This window comes from Rhipicephalus sanguineus, chromosome 1 (assembly GCF_013339695.2).
Source record: "Rhipicephalus sanguineus isolate Rsan-2018 chromosome 1, BIME_Rsan_1.4, whole genome shotgun sequence".
Taxonomy (NCBI): Eukaryota; Metazoa; Arthropoda; class Arachnida; order Ixodida; family Ixodidae; genus Rhipicephalus; species Rhipicephalus sanguineus.
The window spans coordinates 292898213-292917936 of NC_051176.1; the positions used below are offsets into that span (position 1 = coordinate 292898213).

The 19724-nt window shown below is 41.9% G+C and overlaps 1 protein-coding gene across 15 annotated transcripts in view; it reads right to left on the minus strand.

Moving 5' to 3' along the window:
- The window catches only part of LOC119379276 (protein hu-li tai shao), a 170779-nt gene that overhangs the window by 52988 nt on the left and 98067 nt on the right, over window positions 1-19724 (minus strand). For 14 of the 15 annotated variants that reach the window (XM_037648529.2, XM_037648541.2, XM_037648540.2 and 11 more), the window contains exons 10-13: window positions 15114-15149; window positions 13824-13934; window positions 10786-10878; window positions 3209-3404 (exon numbers count right to left, since the gene is read on the minus strand). In XM_037648529.2, coding sequence (XP_037504457.1) covers window positions 3209-3404; window positions 10786-10878; window positions 13824-13934; window positions 15114-15149 — 436 coding nt within the window. The remainder of the gene's footprint in view (window positions 1-3208; window positions 3405-10785; window positions 10879-13823; window positions 13935-15113; window positions 15150-19724) is intronic. The other variant, XM_037648533.2, reaches the window with a different exon arrangement.

A 19724-nucleotide genomic window follows, 5' to 3' on the forward strand; every position in this document is an offset into this window, starting at 1 on the left:
TGCCAGCAGCCCAGTTTGAGGGTATTCAAAGACACTGAGGCCAACAAAACGAGAAGCTCGCAGAGCTTTGTTGAACATCGAGCATTGTCGAGGACTGTAACTTGTTTCGGAGAAAACGGTGTTGGCGGAATGGCTGAATGGGAAGAAAAATCTGCTTTACAGAGAGCTGCTGAATACTGACCTTGCTGCTGTCACGCATGGGGCTCCGCATACAAAGGGAGGATACAGTGATACGCCAATATCGGCAGTTTTTTTCTTTTGCGGATAACAGGTACCGACAGTGCACAATGAACTGTTGCACACTATTTTTCCTTCTCTTGGTTTGCCTCTTGACCTTAAAATCGGTGTTCAAACACGGGCCGCGCTCTGAGACGACTGCATTCAGCGACAATGCCACTTTGCCGGCCCCAGAATACTGCGTGTGCAATGATTAAAGCGACAACTTAGCCGCTACTCTCCAACTTGCCAATCAGCGCGCATTAAAAGTGACAGATATCTCAAAGGTGATCGTCTTAGAATACGACCCCAGAAATAAACGGAACTAAGCGCCAGCAGAGCTGAAATCAACTGCGAGGACAGCCATATGGCTCGAGCAGAAGAAAAGATTACTGGTTGCCAGCTTGTTTGCCCGCTAAAGCTGTGGCGTTCCGTCGCCAGAATCCCGATGTGAAAAACAGGTTGGGGTCATCCGTCCACGAGCCGTGCAAACGAGGGGAATCGCTTATGTGAGGTCGCACGACGCGCCATCTGCCCCTCCAAATCTGGATTCAGTCCATCGTCTGAATGCACCATTACAAGCTACACCATCATTGTCTGCACTGAAAACCACAAGGAGGGTTTTCTTGCACTAAGTAATTTTTTGTCAGTATGCACTAACTAGGCCCTCAAAAAGTCCTATTAAGGAGGGTTAATATATACTGGGCATTTCAAGAAATGTGTCCAGAAATCCTCAAAATAAAGGAACTGCGGTATTTGCTCCCTCCCGTCAGCATTACTTTTTCTGTGGTGGCAGACATCCTTAGATGACTATTGACATCAATTACAGCTGCTATAAGTGAAATTAAAATAATTAATCTTTTAACTAGAGAAGGCAGGTGGTCAGGTCAGTTGGGAGAATTGAAGTTCTTTCTGCAAAAATCCCGCTGCTGCCTTGAGATTTCCCAAAAGCAGCTGCTGGTAATCTTTGCAGATTGATGAAATTCAACAAGTTTCACCAGCAAAACAGAGATGCCAAAGAGTGCAACTTCCACACTCTCCTGGGATATCCCGAATGCAGTTATATAGACATCGAGAATGTAGTGCAGTTACATCAACCGTCGACCTACTTCGCTTCATTGGTGTGCAGGTTGTGCTTTCCATGACAGCAAGCATGGCGTGTGTAGGTTAAAGGGACCGACAACCGGCCAGAACGTATGATTAGATCCTGGCGGAAATGAAGAGACTGGATTAGAGCGGCAGATTCAAGCATCCTTTTCACGATATGAGTAGGATTACATTTTTAAATTATGTTTAAAAGTCACAAAAAACCGGTATGTTATGCAGCCTAGCCCGAAGGGGCCTTGATGCTGCACTATGAAGTCGTTCCATTTGCTGCATATAGTCTGATGCTTTTATGCACACAATATTTAGTGCTCAAAATTAGTGCATGTATATTGCTATCCATTCTCACTCTATTTTGTGCTGCTTATGAGTAAAACTAGCTGATGCTGAGAAGCGGAGCTGCCTTTGCGGCACTACTGGAACACGTCGAGCGATGACATATGCGCGAAGTGCACGCATGCGCAGCAAACCACAGCGCACAAACACAAACCGCTGTTGCGCTCATCTCCCCATCCCCCACTGTTTGCAACATGTGTTGGGTGTACACAGCTTCGTAGTCTCCGCAGATAGAAAAATTTTAATTATAGATGTTTCATGGTGTTTTCCAAAGCATTACCATTCAGTGATTAGACATTCTGACTGGTAAGCTTTCCGTTGAACTAAAGAAAACAGGTAGTACCATGAAAAGATGGTTAACAAATGTAGAACACCACTACAATCGTTTTCGGAAACAGTGTTGCCGTTTTGGGTGTCTGCCTGAAGTCTACGGATGCTATAGATTCAATCTAAGGATGCTATCACACAGTATCAGTGGTGCATAGTTGTGGACGGTTTTTTTCTCTAACACTGTAGCGGCATTCTTTGATGTGCCTTAGCATGTAGGTATTTTGACATTAAGCTTTGAACGCAACAGCAGAATGAACTACTGTTGTTACCGAGCGACTTTGAGGCTGGTCAACTAGTTTACGAGATACACAAAGCTTCCTCTCTATTGTTTCCAGAGACAGCAGGGAATAATCTGTTCAGCACAAAGTGAATATTATCAGATAGCTAGATACTGTAACATGCAATAAATGCAGCGCTGCTAACAGTTTTTTAATCAAACCATAACTAGTCATTCTGGAGTTGATCAAAATTAAATCTATGTACCATGGCTACCACAAAAATTAAAAAAAATCTATGAACAGAAAGTAAGAATACTGCTCTCGGCACTTTGTGATACAGAGTTTGGGCTTTATGTTAAAGATACAATTACAGCTCTAGCTGTTCTTGATTATGAGATATCACTCAGACAAGCTAAATCAGTGACTGAAAAACATGTCAGATTTAGCTTTACTCGTTGCACAGATCTAACCTGCGGATGAAATACTGATCTTAGACTTAAGCTAGTAGGCTTTACATGCGAAACAATAGCTGCAGATCTCTATAATGTAATAAAGAAAACCTTTTTCTCTTTGATTTTTTTGGCCTCCACACGCCATGTCCCCCTTAATTTATGGCATGTGTAAACACTAACTTAAACTGAGGAATTCGATGATGAGAGTACTACTCAAAGCAAGATGTGCAGCATTCCAGTTTCAAGCTGTAGTTAATGTGCCAAAGGATAACATATGACAGTTCATAAGTCATATTCATTTTGAAACATTTTAGTGCGACACATAGTCCCCAACCACCTACTGTACCTACAACACCGAGACATGCCTCACTCTTGAGCCACGAACAGCGCACAAATTATGTGAACCAAAATGACATTGACAAGATCGCAGAGAATAGAGTCAAGAACAGTTGACCAGGCAAGGTAGAAGTAGCTTATGCTCATCAATGCATCAATGAAGCTCCCTCTCTCCTCCCTGGTATCTGCATGCACACATGCAAATGCACCACTCACTTGATTCTCCACGCTGCTTCCTTTCCACAAGTCGCTTGTAGTCTTCAAGCTCAGAGTCAGTTATGTTGTCAAAGGGGTTCTTACTGTAGGCAGTTTTGTAGACCATAGCATTGTGCTGATAGTCACGCTGGATTATCCCCTTCGATGCAGCACCCACAAGCACAACTTGGTCACCTGTTGCACTCGCCACAGCATCCTACAGGCGAAAATCAATGCTCAAAACATGCTTGCTCACATTCAGAAATTTCACACTTGCCAGGTGTATCAGGAAAAAAAAAAGCTTTTTCAGGCGCTTTGTACACATTTGTGTACACAACTTGTTTTTGTTAGTTGCAGTGGTGGTCCAGCAAGTTTAGGATTTGGAGCAATTTTAAGAGCAGGAAAAAAGCTGTTTTGGAGCAAGGAAAAAAAGCTGCTTTGGAGCAGATTTGGAGCAGAAGGACGTGTTTAGGAGCAGGTTTTCAGCTAAAAAAATTGCATTTCGGAGCAGATAGAATGGTGTTTGGGATCACTTGCAGTAGCTAAGCAGTAAGTCTGCGACTCTAGTGCATATTCTTATTCATAAGCAGCCAGGAATGCTGCTCAAATGTAAACAAGACAAGACCAAAAGTCTTAGAGCAGCCATCAATCAGGCTGTTTACACGAAATCTCACATGAAGGCTTCACTGGAACACACAAGATGTGCATTTTGCTGAAGCATTAGTGACAAGGAGTGCATGTTGCACATGGTTTCTGCAAATGACAGAAACGTCATTTCCTCCTAGTTTTTGAGAGTGGAAGGGAGTGACAGCCCCTACAGACCTCCCCCACCCTCCCATTACCACCTATTGGATCTGCCACTGGCAGGGGGTTCTCAAACTAGGGTCTGCGCAGAGAGTATTACGGTTCTGAGGGTGCTAAAACTAATTTGACTACATACCATTTATTTCCCTTTAGTTTACATAGTTTGCTATTTTAGAGCAATAATTTCGCATTGCAGTTTCGATCTAAGAAAACCACTGCAAGCAGCATCAGCACTTACATATTTTGTAAGTAGAGAGCAACTTGCACACCAGCAGCGCTCCACTCATCGTTGCACAGTTTGCGGACACCTGGCAGCTGCGCTGAGCACACTGGCAAGCATAGTTTGTAACAAGTGCATGAGTGGGAATCAGTGGCAAAGCTTCGCGGGCTGAGAACGACTTGTCTGGCCTTTTTTGGCGGCGATTGACGGTGGTACTGGCTGTTTAAACGACGTTTTATAATGGACACGTGAGCGCAGTCCCGCGTTACTGGTGGCTAACGCCACGTTGGTGTCCGCATGGCTCAGTTTTGATGCACGCTGGTTTGCCACCGCATTATGTTGATTTCACAATGAAGACTGATGACTAGCATTTTGAAGCACGAGAGCAGCAGCGGCTCCACTTTGTGCCCGACATGTGCTTGCATATTTAGGCTGTGCGTTATGATCAGTATGGCGAAGAACCTTGCGCAGTATGATTGACATGGAACACTTTTCTTTTGCAAAATATCAAATTATTGCACGTCTGAGTCTTTATTATTTGCATGAAGATGCCTCATCGTTTTGGCACGTAAAACCCCAGAAATGATGATTATTATATATGAAGATGCCGTTTTAACACGTGGCGCCTAAAACAATATAGCCGCACGGCCGGTGCGCGCTACATTACGAAAAGCATAGAGACTCTGAAAAAAGATCACCTGACCACGTACTATCGCCAGTTTCTCATCAAGAGCGACGAGTTTCTAGACTACAGACAGCAAGCCGAACTGTCAATACGGAGATCACACGCACATATTTTGGTCAGGACGATTATAATGAGAAAAAGCACATCGGCGGAAAGAGGGGGGGGAATGGGTTGTGTGGCAATATGGAAAACCTGCATGAATTTTTTGCCAAACAAATATTTTGCGCCAGAAATGCTGCACTGCCGTTTAAAGGGGTACTGACACCATTTTTCGAAGGCGAGTTTACTCTGCCATACAAATCTCCTCTATACACAGATGGCTCTGAGCAAGTGAGAAGCTCGGCAAATGCTGATAAGATATTTTAATTCGATATTAAAGTAAATTTTTCCATGGCGCACCTACTGACATCGACACTAGCTTGACATCAGGCTACAGTACAAATACTGGTGACATCACGCGGCAGTCTCGCTAGTTGTGATGACGTTAGGTATCAAAACTTCCAAGATGGCCGCTTGTGCGTCACCAAAACTTCCAAAATGGCCGCCTGTGCGTCACCAACGAAGCCACGGTGCGGAGTGCCCGTGGAAACGTCACTATATATTGTGCGAGCACGCGACGAGAAGCTCATACCCGTGTTGTGACGTCAGGGTACAGTACGAACCGAAACTAGCTTTTAAAAACATATTGTAATTATTTTTCAGGGCGCACTTGCACTTAGCACTACCTTTTCTAGGCTCTTGAGGGCTTGACCCTTCATTTGACGGAAAAAAACGACAACTGAAAATATTCGTGTCAGTACCCCTTTAAGCATACACAATATGAACTTTGGCACAACTGGCACAACATGCACCTGAATGGGCGCATTAAGGTGCATAGAGGTAGAATTGTAGCAAATGGCACAGTTGGACCACCATTGTAGTTGTGTTGACTGATAGCTAAGAAAGAGCAAGTTACATTGGACTTTGGATGAAATGAACCTCTTGCATAATCAATGTGTCTTCATTTAACTTCATTTTGCTGTGTCTTGCTGCATATGTCCACTTTGCTGAAGGCACTCCATTTGGGATAAGCGTTCACTTAAATATGACTTATATATATATTATATGAAGATGGAAGAATGAGTGCTGAGGAAATTGGTGTCCCACGATCGGCACTGATGAAATCAAGACACCACATAATACAGCACCAAAAACTGCTCAAATAGGCTGATATTGACTCGTTACACTTCCACAGATGAAACTAACCAAAAATGGGACAAAAAGACAACTTGTTGCCTTTTTGTCCACATCTACATTAAAACTACTAAAATACACTTAAAACAGTCCAATTAACATCCCCCATACCTTCCTTGGCTTCATTATCTGTTCGTTTTCATTAAGGTTGTGTCAAAGAAACGAGCCCTTAAAATTCCCTTATTTTGTTCAAAGAATGGCACAAGTATTTTAAGCACGACATTTTATTCTTTTTATGCGAAATAAGAACATGTCTGACCTCAAGATGAATAGAATCTTGATTTAGCTCGAAGATTAATTACTGGAAAATCATTCTTTTTGTTGCAATACAATATAAACAATAGGAACAAGCTTAAACAAATTTTCTGACTGATTCGGTCTATAAGCAAATGCAGCAATGTAAGGATCCCGTTAGAGCTGTGCACATGGCCAGCTCACTTAAAGGGGCCCTCCAACATTTTTTATGAAGCACCTACATCATTGCCAACTGCATCAACTTGTAGTGGCGCTTATCGAAACTGTAGCGGGCGTAAATGACAGCACAGAGCGTAGGCCTATGATTGGATGAATGTAACGTTAGAAGTGATAGCGGGATAACATCAAAGAAGAAATTAATACATATTGGGTTTTGTTTTTCTTTTCCATGCTTTTTCACTGAACACCAAACAGACCAACGCTCAAGACTTCTTTTCAGCTTGAAAACTATCCCCCAGACGTGCACGAAAAAGTGACCTCTTTCTGTGTCCATTCGCGATTTGGAGCTCCGGGCAAACAATGCACCGAGTGCCACTGCGCTGTAAGAAACTCATAGAGGACGTTTCACACAACATTGTTTTCAAACTGAAGAAAAAAAATGTAAGGGCTTTGAAATAGACGCTGTCGCAAAGAGAGGAAAAAAAAAAGAATCACTACAACTACAAAACAAGATGGAGGCATTCACAAGCTGCCTTGTGTCACACACACGGTGCACTCTTGAGGCACCACACTGTTTCCTACTATTGCAAAAGCGCCATCAGTTCATTGGATAGAACAGGCAAAATGGTGTGCAAGCTAAAAGTTACGTAGAAGCTTTTAGCTCATTCCATTGACAGTGCCTTGAAACGTCAGTGGCGAATGAAATGTGGCCAGGTGACCCCGTGAAGATCAAGTTGGGGGCGGGCACCTTTCTTCTAATTGTATTTTGAAATTTCTAGGCTGAATAACTTCAGACTACATGCGCCAATCGCTGCCGTTCTTGCTGCACAAACCTGTCCACCTTTCAGTCTATGCAACCCGCAAGTAAATGAAGTTAAAGAATGGGGACATGAATAGTGTTGGAGGGCCCCTTTAACTCTTTCGCTACGGACCCATAGGCCATCGGACACGGAGTTCCGATGATTTCAAATCTCCCGCAAAAATTGAAAACTCGCGCTTTACGGACACCTAACGCCACCTAGCCTAAGCTTGGGCAACTAACTTTCCACTCTCACCTTTCTTTGTTTACATTTCGGCCACGGAGCCGCTCCAGCGAGCCCACTTTGAACGGAATGCGGTTTCGTTTTACGTGAGAATGGCCGCCTCACAGCCGATTGCTGTTGCAAGCACTTCCGCGGCTTCTAGCGATGATTTTTTCGATCTTACTAGTGAAGACGACTTGAGTGACGATGTGGAAGCTTCAGATTCGAGTTCCCACGATGACACTCCAGATCAGACGCCTCAGACATCGACAAGTACTACCAGGTAAGGTTCGTTTTTGACTTCGCGCTGCATATAAAAAAAAACGCACTTGATATTTGACGACTACGGTATCCTTTCTTTGCTTAGGGTCTCAACAACGTACGGCAAGGATGTTTTGCCAAATGCAGCACGCCGTATCAAATTTTCTCCCATAAGACAGCCTGGTGCCCATGTTGCAGCAGCGCTACCGAGTGACGTGCGTCGCTTCTCAAGGGCGCTTGATTTTTTTGTTTTGTTTTTTACGACAGAAGTGATCCAGACGTTATGTGATAACACAAACAAGTATGCCTGGATGCGTATTTTGGACAGACAAACCTACGCTCGCCCGGACGGCTCCTGGGAAGAGGTAATGCCACTTGAGATGCTGAGGTTCATCGGACTTATCCTCTACATGGGTGTTGTTGATGTACCACGGCTCCACATGTACTGGCGGACGACGGGAATATTTTCAGGCCTTCTCCCACCAAATATTATGAAACGGGACCGATTCCTTGCGTTGTTGTCTTTCCTAAGTGTAGGGGACCCGGAAGATCTTGCGGCTGCAGCATCTGATGGGAAGACTTGGAGGGTGTCGTGGCTCTGAGACACATAAATCTGCAGTCACGAAGTTTGTTTCAACCACGGCGCAACCTTGCGGTGGATGAATGCATGGTAAAATCAAAAGCCAGGTCAGGAATCAGGCAGTACATTCGGGACAAAGTGACGAAATTTGGATATAAGCTGTGGGTGCTGGCGGATTCGAATACCGGCTATACAATTAATTTTTTTTGTGTACACTGGAAAACGAGAGGTACCAGGACCCCACGGATTAGCGTTTGACGTTGTGACTCGGCTCTGCACAGAGTATCTCCATCAGGGATATAAAATTTTTATGGATAACTTTTATACATCGGCAAAATTGTTCGAACACCTCCTTGAGCACAAGACGCTTGCATGCGGGACCACTCGCAAAGATCGTCGGGGCTTCCCAAAAGAATTGAAGGATGCTACGTGGGAACGAAGGGCGCAGCGTGGGGACGTTCCCTGGATTCGAGAAGGCAACATCCTTTTCATGCAATAGAAGGATCGACGTTCTGTGTGTCTGATGAGCATGATGCACACAGCAAATAAACATGTATCTGCTAAAAGGAGAGAGAAAAGGGGGGGCCAGTGGGTTGTGAATACCATAAATAAGCCCCTCCTTGTTCATGAGTACAACACTGGAATGCTCGGCGTGGACAAATCAGATCAGATAATTGCCACGTACAACGTACTTAGAAAGTGCGTACGTTGGTGGAAAACCCTGTTTTTTCATGCTGTGGACATTGCGTGCGTAAACAGTTTTATTTTGTTTCAGGAGCACCAGAAAGATAATCCAAATGTCGAAGAACTTTTCAGAAACAGGAACTTTGACCAATTGGCGTTCAGGGAAGAACTGATTCAACAAATATTTCAATACGATGAAGTTTCTCAAGGACACGCCCCTTTCTCACCCCCCTTCTCACCTCTAGATCCTGTTCGACACCAGCCGAAAAGAATGGAAAAGAGAAGGAACTGCAAGCTCTGCTACGAAAAAACAAAAATGCAAAACAGAACGAACGTATTCTGTTCGACCTGTAAAATTTACCTTTGCTTCCTGCCTTCACGAGACTGTTTTGCCGAGTGGCACAGTCGTCGGAGCCAGTAGGTTGATGGGCCGAAAAAAATTGTTGACATGCTGCACTGGATTTGTGTTTATACTAGAATGATAGCTAAGAGAACTAGTAACAATTTGCACATTTCAGATTTCTCAAAATAATTTTTTCACTCTCTACATTCACCATTTTGTGAAGTGCTTGTATAACTTTTTGTACGTTTTTTGTTATTTGACAATTAAATTTTCTAATTCTGTAAGTTTCATACCAAAGTGTTTGATATGTATAAAAGGCCGAATCAATAAGCTACCATTTCATATATTGCAATGCTATATGTGCCTTTTTTTTCAAGAGAAATAAATTTTATTGTGAAAGCACCAAAAAAGTGCAGTTTTTCTGCCATAGCGAAAGAGTTAATGTTACTGCACCCCAATACTGCAGAAAAACAATTTGTTCAGTGCCATACTAATAGCAAAGTGACATCAGCTGTAAATGAAGGCACAGATGTTACTGTCCAAAGGTATCAGAAAATGCTGCAAAATGGTAGTCGAGGCTCCTGAACATGTGAGCCAAGTATTATAGCACTGCCCACTGCAGGAAATTTACAACTGTTCCAAAGACAGCTAGAAATCGCTTGCTCTTCTCTCAGCAAATTACATCATTGATGGGTCCGACTGCGTCACTAGAGAGGAGGATGCAGCCACTTGCCGATTTGATGATCGCAAGAATATGCTCAAGGTGACGCGTGCCGACATAGCTTCTGGCCCCTTTTCATCCCCCCATGCTTAGCTTCCAGCGCACTCGTCGGGATGAAAGAACAGAAAGTGCGCTTAGAGCAAGCGACGAACCCCTGTAACTCTATACGTACTTGATGGCTTCAAAATTTTTTGCGGCAATCAATTCGTGAGGCAATAAACTCTGAACGACGGAAAGTTGAGCTAGTTGGTAAGGATTCACGATAAAAGAAGGTTGGCGTACACACATGGAGGCAAGGGAAGAGATCAAGACAACACGGCATTTGTGTTGCGTTGATCTCGTTCTCTTGTGACCGTGTTTGCACGCCTGCCTTCTTATATCATGAACAAACTCTAATACTGAGGTCATTTCACGATTATTAGGAGAAGTGTTCCAGGGCCCCTCTAAGATGTAATGACATTTTTTAAGCACAAGAAAAAGGCATGGCACAAAAAGATTAGCAAACGTAATGAAGCACTTGTGCCATGTGTAACCTTCCCTGTGTGATGTGTCTCTTGTTGCACTCTAAAATGTTGTCAATCATAGACTCACTAGGCCCTCAAAATGTCCTTTAAGTATAATGTAGACTCACCTGCATTTTCTTAACTTCTTCCCAAGTGACTCCATCAAGGAGGTTCGATTGTGGCCCTGCATTTATTTTCGAATTGAGGCGGTTTTCTTTCAGCTGTGAAAGGAAACAATCAGGCCACATGAGATGATACCGTAGAACCAGAGAGTTTCCATTTCATAAAATAATCATTGTCAGGGTTATCCCTCTCAGTGTGTGCCAAATAACTATACATGAGCAAAAATCTCCACATACTTGTTGTCACGTCATTTTCATTCTGACACAGCAAATGCATTGACAGCATAGGCAGCAGAAGTACCGTGAGCCAAGAACTGCCATTCGCTATAGTTAGGCTTCACATTTGATACTGCATCATGCAAAAGGTCAAGCAGCGCTGAAAGTGACCATTTAGAACAGACATTTCCCTCAAAATATTGCAACAAAACTGCATGGCAGGACTTGGGCAGCTGCTGTCTGGCTTTGGAAGTCTAGACAAAGGGCAAATGCCCCTTGAAACATGCCAGAACACACCAGTAAAAGCTTTCGAGAGAGAGAGAGAGAGAGAAGGTAGACAACTCTTTGCAAGAAAGTATTGCAGACTCCACTTTGGTACAAATATGAAAAGTATCAGAAGTTTACCTTAAGTGAAGATTCCACAAGCCACTAACTAAATCTGCCAAGCTTTTACTTACTGCAGAATTCTGCTTGATGACTTTGTATCAACTACACCCCCAAATTTTCATCACTTAAACACACACACATTCTGAACATTTACATGCACCTGTGGAGCATCCTTGTCCCCAGAAAAATAAATTAATAAATAAAAAAATGTTAGCCATTCCACTCTGTAAATGTGGATGACCAGCGAAGCTATTCAGCACACAACACAGAGGTGACCCCGAGTTTCGAACCATAGCTGATCACACATTCTGCGACTCAATCCGAAATGTCCGTATAGGAAGTCCCTTTTGATTTTAGCGTATGCACCTTTAGAGTTCATTTGAACAGCATGGTACATGCATCTTTTTACTGCACTCTGTTTTGTGACATGAGTCATCTTGTCTGGCTTGGCACATGCACTTGGCGTTTGAAACACCATCTTAATTGGTGTTTGCTGCCCATGTGGATTTGTGGCGAGTGGCGGGGTTTGCACAATTTGTGTGGCGCATACATTTTGGTAGATGCACAGGAAAAATACATGGAACCCCAGCCATATACAGCTTCATTGTAAAGTAAAACTAAGTGTCCAAAAGAGCAATATGCTACCTATTCCTGTATCTGCTGCCTTTCTTGTGATAGTCTAAAATGACAGAGCTTTGCTGATATGGTAAAGTCATACAGCAAGTACATCACTGACTGATAAAATTGAAATGCAATGTGACAACGCCAACAAGGTCAAACTAACAGATGGGTATAGCTAGGGGCCTTTGAATACAAGCTGTTTTACTTGGCTGTATCATACATTGTGGCTAAAGCTCTTTTTTTTCCTACTTTCAATACCAATTCTACGCAGAAAACTAACAGTTGCTCATGCACTACTTTACAGAATGCAATCCTCACCACATGCTAATTCAACTGCGAAATTTGGGAGGACTCCTGAAACTCTTACCACATTGCAATGCTCCAGAGTGGGTGGTGTCCACTTGCCTTCTATCATTCCACAGTGCACATTATGCAGCTTGAGACTTTAGCAGCCATGAATATGTGCATTCAGTTTCATTTACACCGGCCTTTCATTTTTTTTTTTTAATGCCCCACTAACATCTCATGAAGAAGCATCACTATAACCATACCCAACAACGCACAAGCATGCAGTGCATTGTGGCACATATTTTAGCAGTGCCAGAATAAACACTAGGACATCAGTGCTAAACCTGCAAGAAAGCATTAGTACCTGAACATTCTTCCTCTGATGCGCAATCGGTCCTAAGGAGCTAAAAGCAAAGTTGCCGAGCAGATGACAAAGTTTGATTAGTGACCAATCAAAATGTATGCGACATGTTGGTTAATGTTGCAAGAAGTAGCAATTTATGCACATTTTGCTCTGTGATAAAGAATTATACCGTTAAACCTACTAGTGTTACCACTCTTGCTTATCAATCATCATTATTCTGGGTTAATCTATGTTTACTCTGCATGGCAAGCATGTGGATAAAAACTTGACAAATCAGGAGCAGATGGAAGGGTTTGCTGCTGTTTATTGAGAAAGCAAGCTTTACAATCAATGAACACATCTGCCACACAGAAAAATATACTTTTTTTTTTAATGCACATAACGGCTCAGCTCACTGCAAATAAGAGCTGACCTAAAGGTATCAACTACAACAATAAACTGAATGCCACTTCAGTGGTGATACATGTTTCTGCACTACCTCTGCATCAACCCAACCATACAATCTCCAAGCAAGAGACAACAAGAGAGCAGCGAAAAAAAATAAAAGCCCAAGCCAAAACAGACTTTCGTACATAAAACAAAACTGCAAGCATGAAATGAATGAGAAATGCTGAAATCATAGCTTTGCTGCACACGGAATCCCCATGCATAAACGAATAGGCAAAAAAGTGACACATTTGATCTATTGTCAAGATCTGATTCTGTTTCTTTGCTAGATTGCAGCATGGCAACCAATGCATAGAAGCCAGTTATCAGCTAACCAAACAAACGGAAATGGATACAGTAAAACAAACCCTTCAGCACAGTTAACACTAGCTGCAATAAGAATGAGAATGGGTTTAGACCCCTGAAATAGCTGCTAAATTTCTGTTGCATCCACTTCGATTTTGACAAGCACTAGATCTCAGTGCTTTTTTTTTGATGTCTCCACAGGTGCTTATGACTGAATGGAACCAGGAAAAAAAAAAGCACAAGGGGAAAGGGAAGGAAAGAGCACTCGGCAGTGAAATGCTTCAAAAAAGGAAAGAAAAGCACTACATGTGTCTACTTTCCAGAATGACTGCAAGATGGCTCTCTCTCTCTCTCCTTAGCATAAAATGAAATTTTAGCCAGGCTGCTCATCCCAAGCTGTCCCGTAATGATACAAAAAAACAAATGAAAGACTGACCTCTTTTTGCTTGCGCTTAAATTCAGCAGGGTCAGTGCCTTTGGGAACAAACTGATGGGACGTGTCTATTTTAACGGAGGTCGAGTGGGAGGGGGAACCTTCTTGCACCCACTGCGGGGGAAAACAACAGGCAGTCAGTGCTCATGCACTCAGCATAGACAAAAAAAAGAAAAGCAATACTAAGACTCCTTAGAGAGAAAGCAGGCAGAGAACAAAGACACTTTCCAAGCACGATCACCATTTAGCAGGGCCAGACAAACAAAACAAAAAGGAAAAGAAGGAAGACTGCTTGCAATACAATGGTCTTGAATATAATGCATAACAAAAAAGTAACACCAATGATGCATGCAGAGCAGGAACACAAGCTTTTCCAGGTTTATTTTCTTATCTACTCTCTGAAAAGCAGGAGACTGATACTGCAGCCGAAACTGCAGCAAGTCAAGCTACTCTTAGAAGAGTTACTTGCTGCTGCTCCTTGCTATACAGTTCAATAAAGTACTCCTTTAGGCTAATTGGTACAAGGTGAACATAGGTTGCGGAGTTTTGTGCTGCATGGGCGGTACACAGTAGACGCTTATGAAGGCACAGAAAAAACACAAATGGGTGAGCGTAATGCGACCCCCCATTCTGGTTGCATTTTTTCTATGCCTTCGTAGGCGTCTACTGTGTATCGTAAACGTCTACTGCAGTGCAAAACTCTGCAACTTCTGCTCCTCGCATACCAAACAAGAACTAAGTTTATATGTCCAGACATGAGCGCTAAACAACACATAATGAGCTATTACTGCACACAAAGTTTTCTTGGCACAGAGCTACGATGTAAGCTACACAAAGTGCAACCGAATCTTAGATGACTTCTTGATGAAACTCACTCTGAAGCACGCATGACTCCACACAGTGGCTGGCAGCTAAGAAAGTCAATTATTTATCTCGTGTGGTAGACTACAAATCCATCCATCCATCCATCCATCCATCCATCCATCCATCCATCCATCTCATTACAATCTATAAAGCTTACAAGCTTATACAATTTGACATTTATGTAACACAGCAAATTGCCTGTGGTAACAGACACTGGGAAAGCAAGTGCAAATGCAAAACTAATAAAAAACGATTAAAATAATTGAAAAGAAAGCAGAAATGAGCAAAATAAAGCCATGCAATGCAATATATGAGGACAAGCTTTTAAAACAGAACAAATCAGCATGCTAGTGATGAGAAAAATGAAAGAAAGAGGGATCCTCACAAGAGGAACAAGCATAAGTATGCAATTAGGAGAAGCAAGCTTACTGAATCAGCTTCCCCACTCCCTCCAACTTCTACCCACTATAAAACAGAAACAAAGGAAAAAAATTAGTTAATAATTCCACACAGGCTATAAATCACACATGTAATATTTCACACCATCCTTCATGAAATGCAGGAAAGTAGTGTGTGCAGGTCAGTCAATTATCAAAACAAAAATAATTTCAAAAAATGGGAAGGGACAAGCCAAAGCAACTAAACAGTCAACACACGAGTAACGACCATTAAGCATATCATACAACATTTTGTAATGGGGGGGGGGGGGGGGGGAGATAGGGAAAAGTATGCTCAAGCAATGACACTCTTGCAAAAAAATTTTTTTTTTTGTAATTCATGTCAAGCATGACAAAATCAAATAGCAGCCAACTTTGTGTGATGTATTACAGTTCACCTACGAAAAACTTCTAGAAGGGCTACGCAGTACACAACACTGAAATATGCACAGATTCCACACTTGGAGCAGAGAGAAAATGCACTACAGCAATTAATGAGACATTGAGGGTTTGTAATGTGCAAATGAAAGGCAATTGGGTAACTTTGGCTTAGACAGCTGGAAGTCAGTAAATAGGTGAACGAGGTGTAGAGAATACAGAACTAAGTGCAAACAATGAGTAAAGGTAAAAGACTGCACTTAAGTTTTACAACTTCATGGCCTTCTACCCCATATGAATACTTCTGTTGCATACAGTTCAATGTTACACAAATTGCCATTTAGGCCATTTCACAATGCTTCCTATATAATAAAGCCGTAGGGACATCCTAACATGGATCATAGCGAGTTGATCACAAGCCAGAACTTAAGGCTCAGTCACTGTAAACAGTGGCCATAAAACAAATGGCAAGCATCACATATGCAGTTATGAGGGAATGTGGATAAGGCATTTTATCACAATAACAATCTTAAAAGAAAAAAAGAAAGAAAGAAAATGCACCCTTTAACCAAAGCAAACAATGAGGTATCTGAAACAACACTACCAAACTCCAGCCACCACCAAAGTTTTTTTTTTTTCTTTATGAGTTTAACATTCTATGGCAGTACAACATGGAACAGGAGGGCTTCCTCAACAGTGGCACATCACAAAACAGAGTAGCAACTTTTCATTTAGACTACCACATGTGCTTACACTACAGACAATATCCTTCTGAGTTGGAACAATGATAGCACAAATGTTACATGCTCAAAAAGGGATCCGAAATGCACAATTGCTCTAGGCAGTCATATGACCCAAGACCAAGCACCATATAATTCATATCAGAGATACTTAAAAGTATCAGTAATTCAACATTTTCTTTCCCGCACTTAAACAAGCATTATATGCCAGAGATATGATGCATGTTAATAATAATAATTTCTGGTGTTTTACATGGCAAAACCCCGACATCATTACGAGGCACACTGCACTGAGGGACTCCAGATTAATTTCGTCTACCTGGGGTTCTTTAATGTGCACCTAAATTTAAGCACAACGGTGTTCCTCGCATTTCATCTCCATTGAAATGTGGCCGCCATGGCCAGGAATAGAATTTGTGCCCTCAAGCTTAGCAGGGCAACACTTTACGTGCTACGCTACCACGGCAGGTGGTACTGAAAAGATACGCCAAAGCTGTGAATGGTAACAGAAAATGACACTAATCGTTATAATTAACACCTGAGTTCTGCATAATGGTGAGATATCAAGCAATGAGAAAGTCTGGTAAGGCAGCATTCCAGTGAAATTGCCTTCCAGTCTAAAGCTGCTTGCACAAAACCTTTTAAGAGCTCGGTCACCAAAGCTGCCAAGTGTTGTCGAGGCAGCCATAACTATTGCAAAGAATGAGCCCTTTACAACTACCGAAGCAAGAGTAAAATGCTTGCCTAAGACTAAATGGTTTGCATTGCAAACAGGGAAATGATCCCATGTGCACGATTTGAGCAGGTGAATATAGATTCCATCTGAGAAGGAGTAAATTAAATCCTGACATGCTGCATTTTACATGCACTTCAACTCAAAGGAATTAGTACAGAAAAGCAGCTCACATTCAAACATTACCATTCCGATAAAGAAAAGATTTCCTTTTCTACCACCTATGGTGTGAAAAAAGAACTGCATAAAAAAAGTTACACAATATTGTTGTACGTGCTGATGTAGCACTGACTGGAGCAAACATTGTAGAGTACAGTAAATGTTTAATTCAAAAGTTCAGACTTGCAAAAGTTCGGATTTGAAGTCTTAGAGCAAAAGCTCTGCTGTATTGACTGGCAGTGCTAAGTGAATGTGGCAACAAATCATATAGACAATTTCAATCTAACCCGGCATCTAGTGCACAGGTGTTGCCAGCTGCACTAGAATGTGAAAACACGAGACTGCAGCATTCCAACCATTTGTTCTTGCTTTTTTTTTAACATCCTTACTACGTCCTTCATAAGCATAAAACAGGTGCATGAGAAACGTCAAGCAACATTTCGCTTTCCATGCGAGATGGAATAACTGCAAGGACTTGCTGAAAGCAAACCAAAAATGAAAAAAAAAAAGGGGGGGGGGAGGCGGAGGGGGAAAAAACTGCTCAATGCACAAATGGCACTAGCAATGCCAGCAAGTCCAACTTTCTTTACCAAGCTGAAACAATTCCCATGAAAATCAAGCCCTGTTTTACCTAAGGAAGGATGGTAACTTAAGTAGGGAGCAGAGTAAAGCCCATCACATTATACGTATAAATTTATAGCACACAAATAAGGGAATGTGTACAGCGAGCTGACAACCACACTTACGGGTGAGAATATAACCTAGCAAATGTGGTCTAAAAAAGAGCACACACTGGCACTAAAGGCTAGAAGAGTAATTATATATAGGACAAAGAGGCTCAATCTTGAAATTGCCACAATAAAAGGATACATGTAAGTGCTGGGTAATACTGTCTATAATCCTCGTGTAGTTTTGGAAACATTTTTTTATTTCTGCCACACATTTAGATTATAATTTGCCTATGTCAATTTGAACAGTTGTAAAGGAAAACTAAGGTTTCTAGGTATCGCCTTACAACAGCTGCCAAAAAGGTTTATGGAGTTTGTATTTGTATTTCTTGGTGCGACACCTTGCTACCAAGCTTGTGAATACCACTTATAAATGTGTTCAAGGGTGCCCAATAAAATGAAGGGCTTTGAAAAAGAAATTATGCTTTCCAAATATCAGGCCAGGTATCTTTTTAAAATGCAACAACATACGTGCTGCATGTCACAGGACTGTGTTAGCCTATTTTGGCTGCTCTGCAACATAGACTAGCCACAAAGTTGCAAATGGAACTTCCAAGGATTTAGAAAAAGTGCAAATGAAAGGAAGTTCCACAAAGAAATGTGCAAAATACTTCACAGATACTCCAACTGATCATACAAAGAGGACTATGCGAGCATAAAAATGTACCCTTTCAAAATGAGGCAACAACCAGATTGAAAAGGTTCATGAATGTAGTTATAGAACTAAATATAGTTTTTATCAGAGCAAAGACTTGTGCTTATTATTTTGAGTTAACAGCAAAGAGAGCATGCTGATGATGGTGGAGATCCAAGATTTGACAAAAAGAAAAGCTTGAAAAAAAAAAATAAAAACTCAAACATGGGTCACAGGCATTTTCTCCTTTACTGAAATGTAAAACAGATAACTGATCTGTTAACTATTTAAGACAGTTGACTTCAGGAAGGTGCCCTACAGAAAAGGAATTGCAGAGAGCAGATGATTAGTGGTGAAAAGCCTTCATTATAATTCATATCTTTAGGGCATGGCCGACATTATCAAGAATTTCATAAACCTTTCACTTAAGCAGCTGTCAAGTGGTTGACACTTGTGAACATAGTGACATGCAATGGGCACACTCAGTGACACACCCTGAATTACTACAACAAAAGCCATCAATTCCCAAATTCGGTGACAACTTTACCCTGAAATAGAAAGTGCAGAAGACGAAAAACTGCAAGACAAACCTGAAGCCTGACTTCTTCCACTGCAACAAGCTCCTTTTTCCCCGTATAAAAAAAAAAGGCTCCTTATTAAGCTTGCCAGCTTAAGGTGCCCTGGCAAGCACACGACACAATGCTCGGAAAATCTTTCAGGGATAAGATGCCACTTAAGTGAATGCGTTTTTGTGCAACTAAGCTAATCACCAGCCTTTGTTGCACTACATGCTACAGTTCAAGATACCTTTTGCAGTGCTACGAAGATAACAAAAGAGAAGCTGCTTTGCAATCTTCATTCAACTACACTAGCCACATTGATGTCTCCAATAATACTGTAGACTCGTGACAATTCAAGTTCTGATAACTCAAGGTTTGTGCTAATTCAAACAAGTTTCAAAATTTTGGTTGGCCCAGTATGTTTTCAATGTATTTTAAGGCCGCTTAATTCAAACAGCTCCATCGCGTTAATTCAGTTAATTCATACCTTCTGCTTGTCCATACCTCAAAATATGTTCACTAACAATGCTGCGTTGATCAAGGAAGAAAAAGACACGAGACAGTTTGGCATTCTATCTATCACGTAAGGAATGCTTAACTACCTTTCGCCGCAATACAGTGGTGTCATGCAGAAAAGCATACTAATATTAGGAGAGGGCTACTGGCTGTCA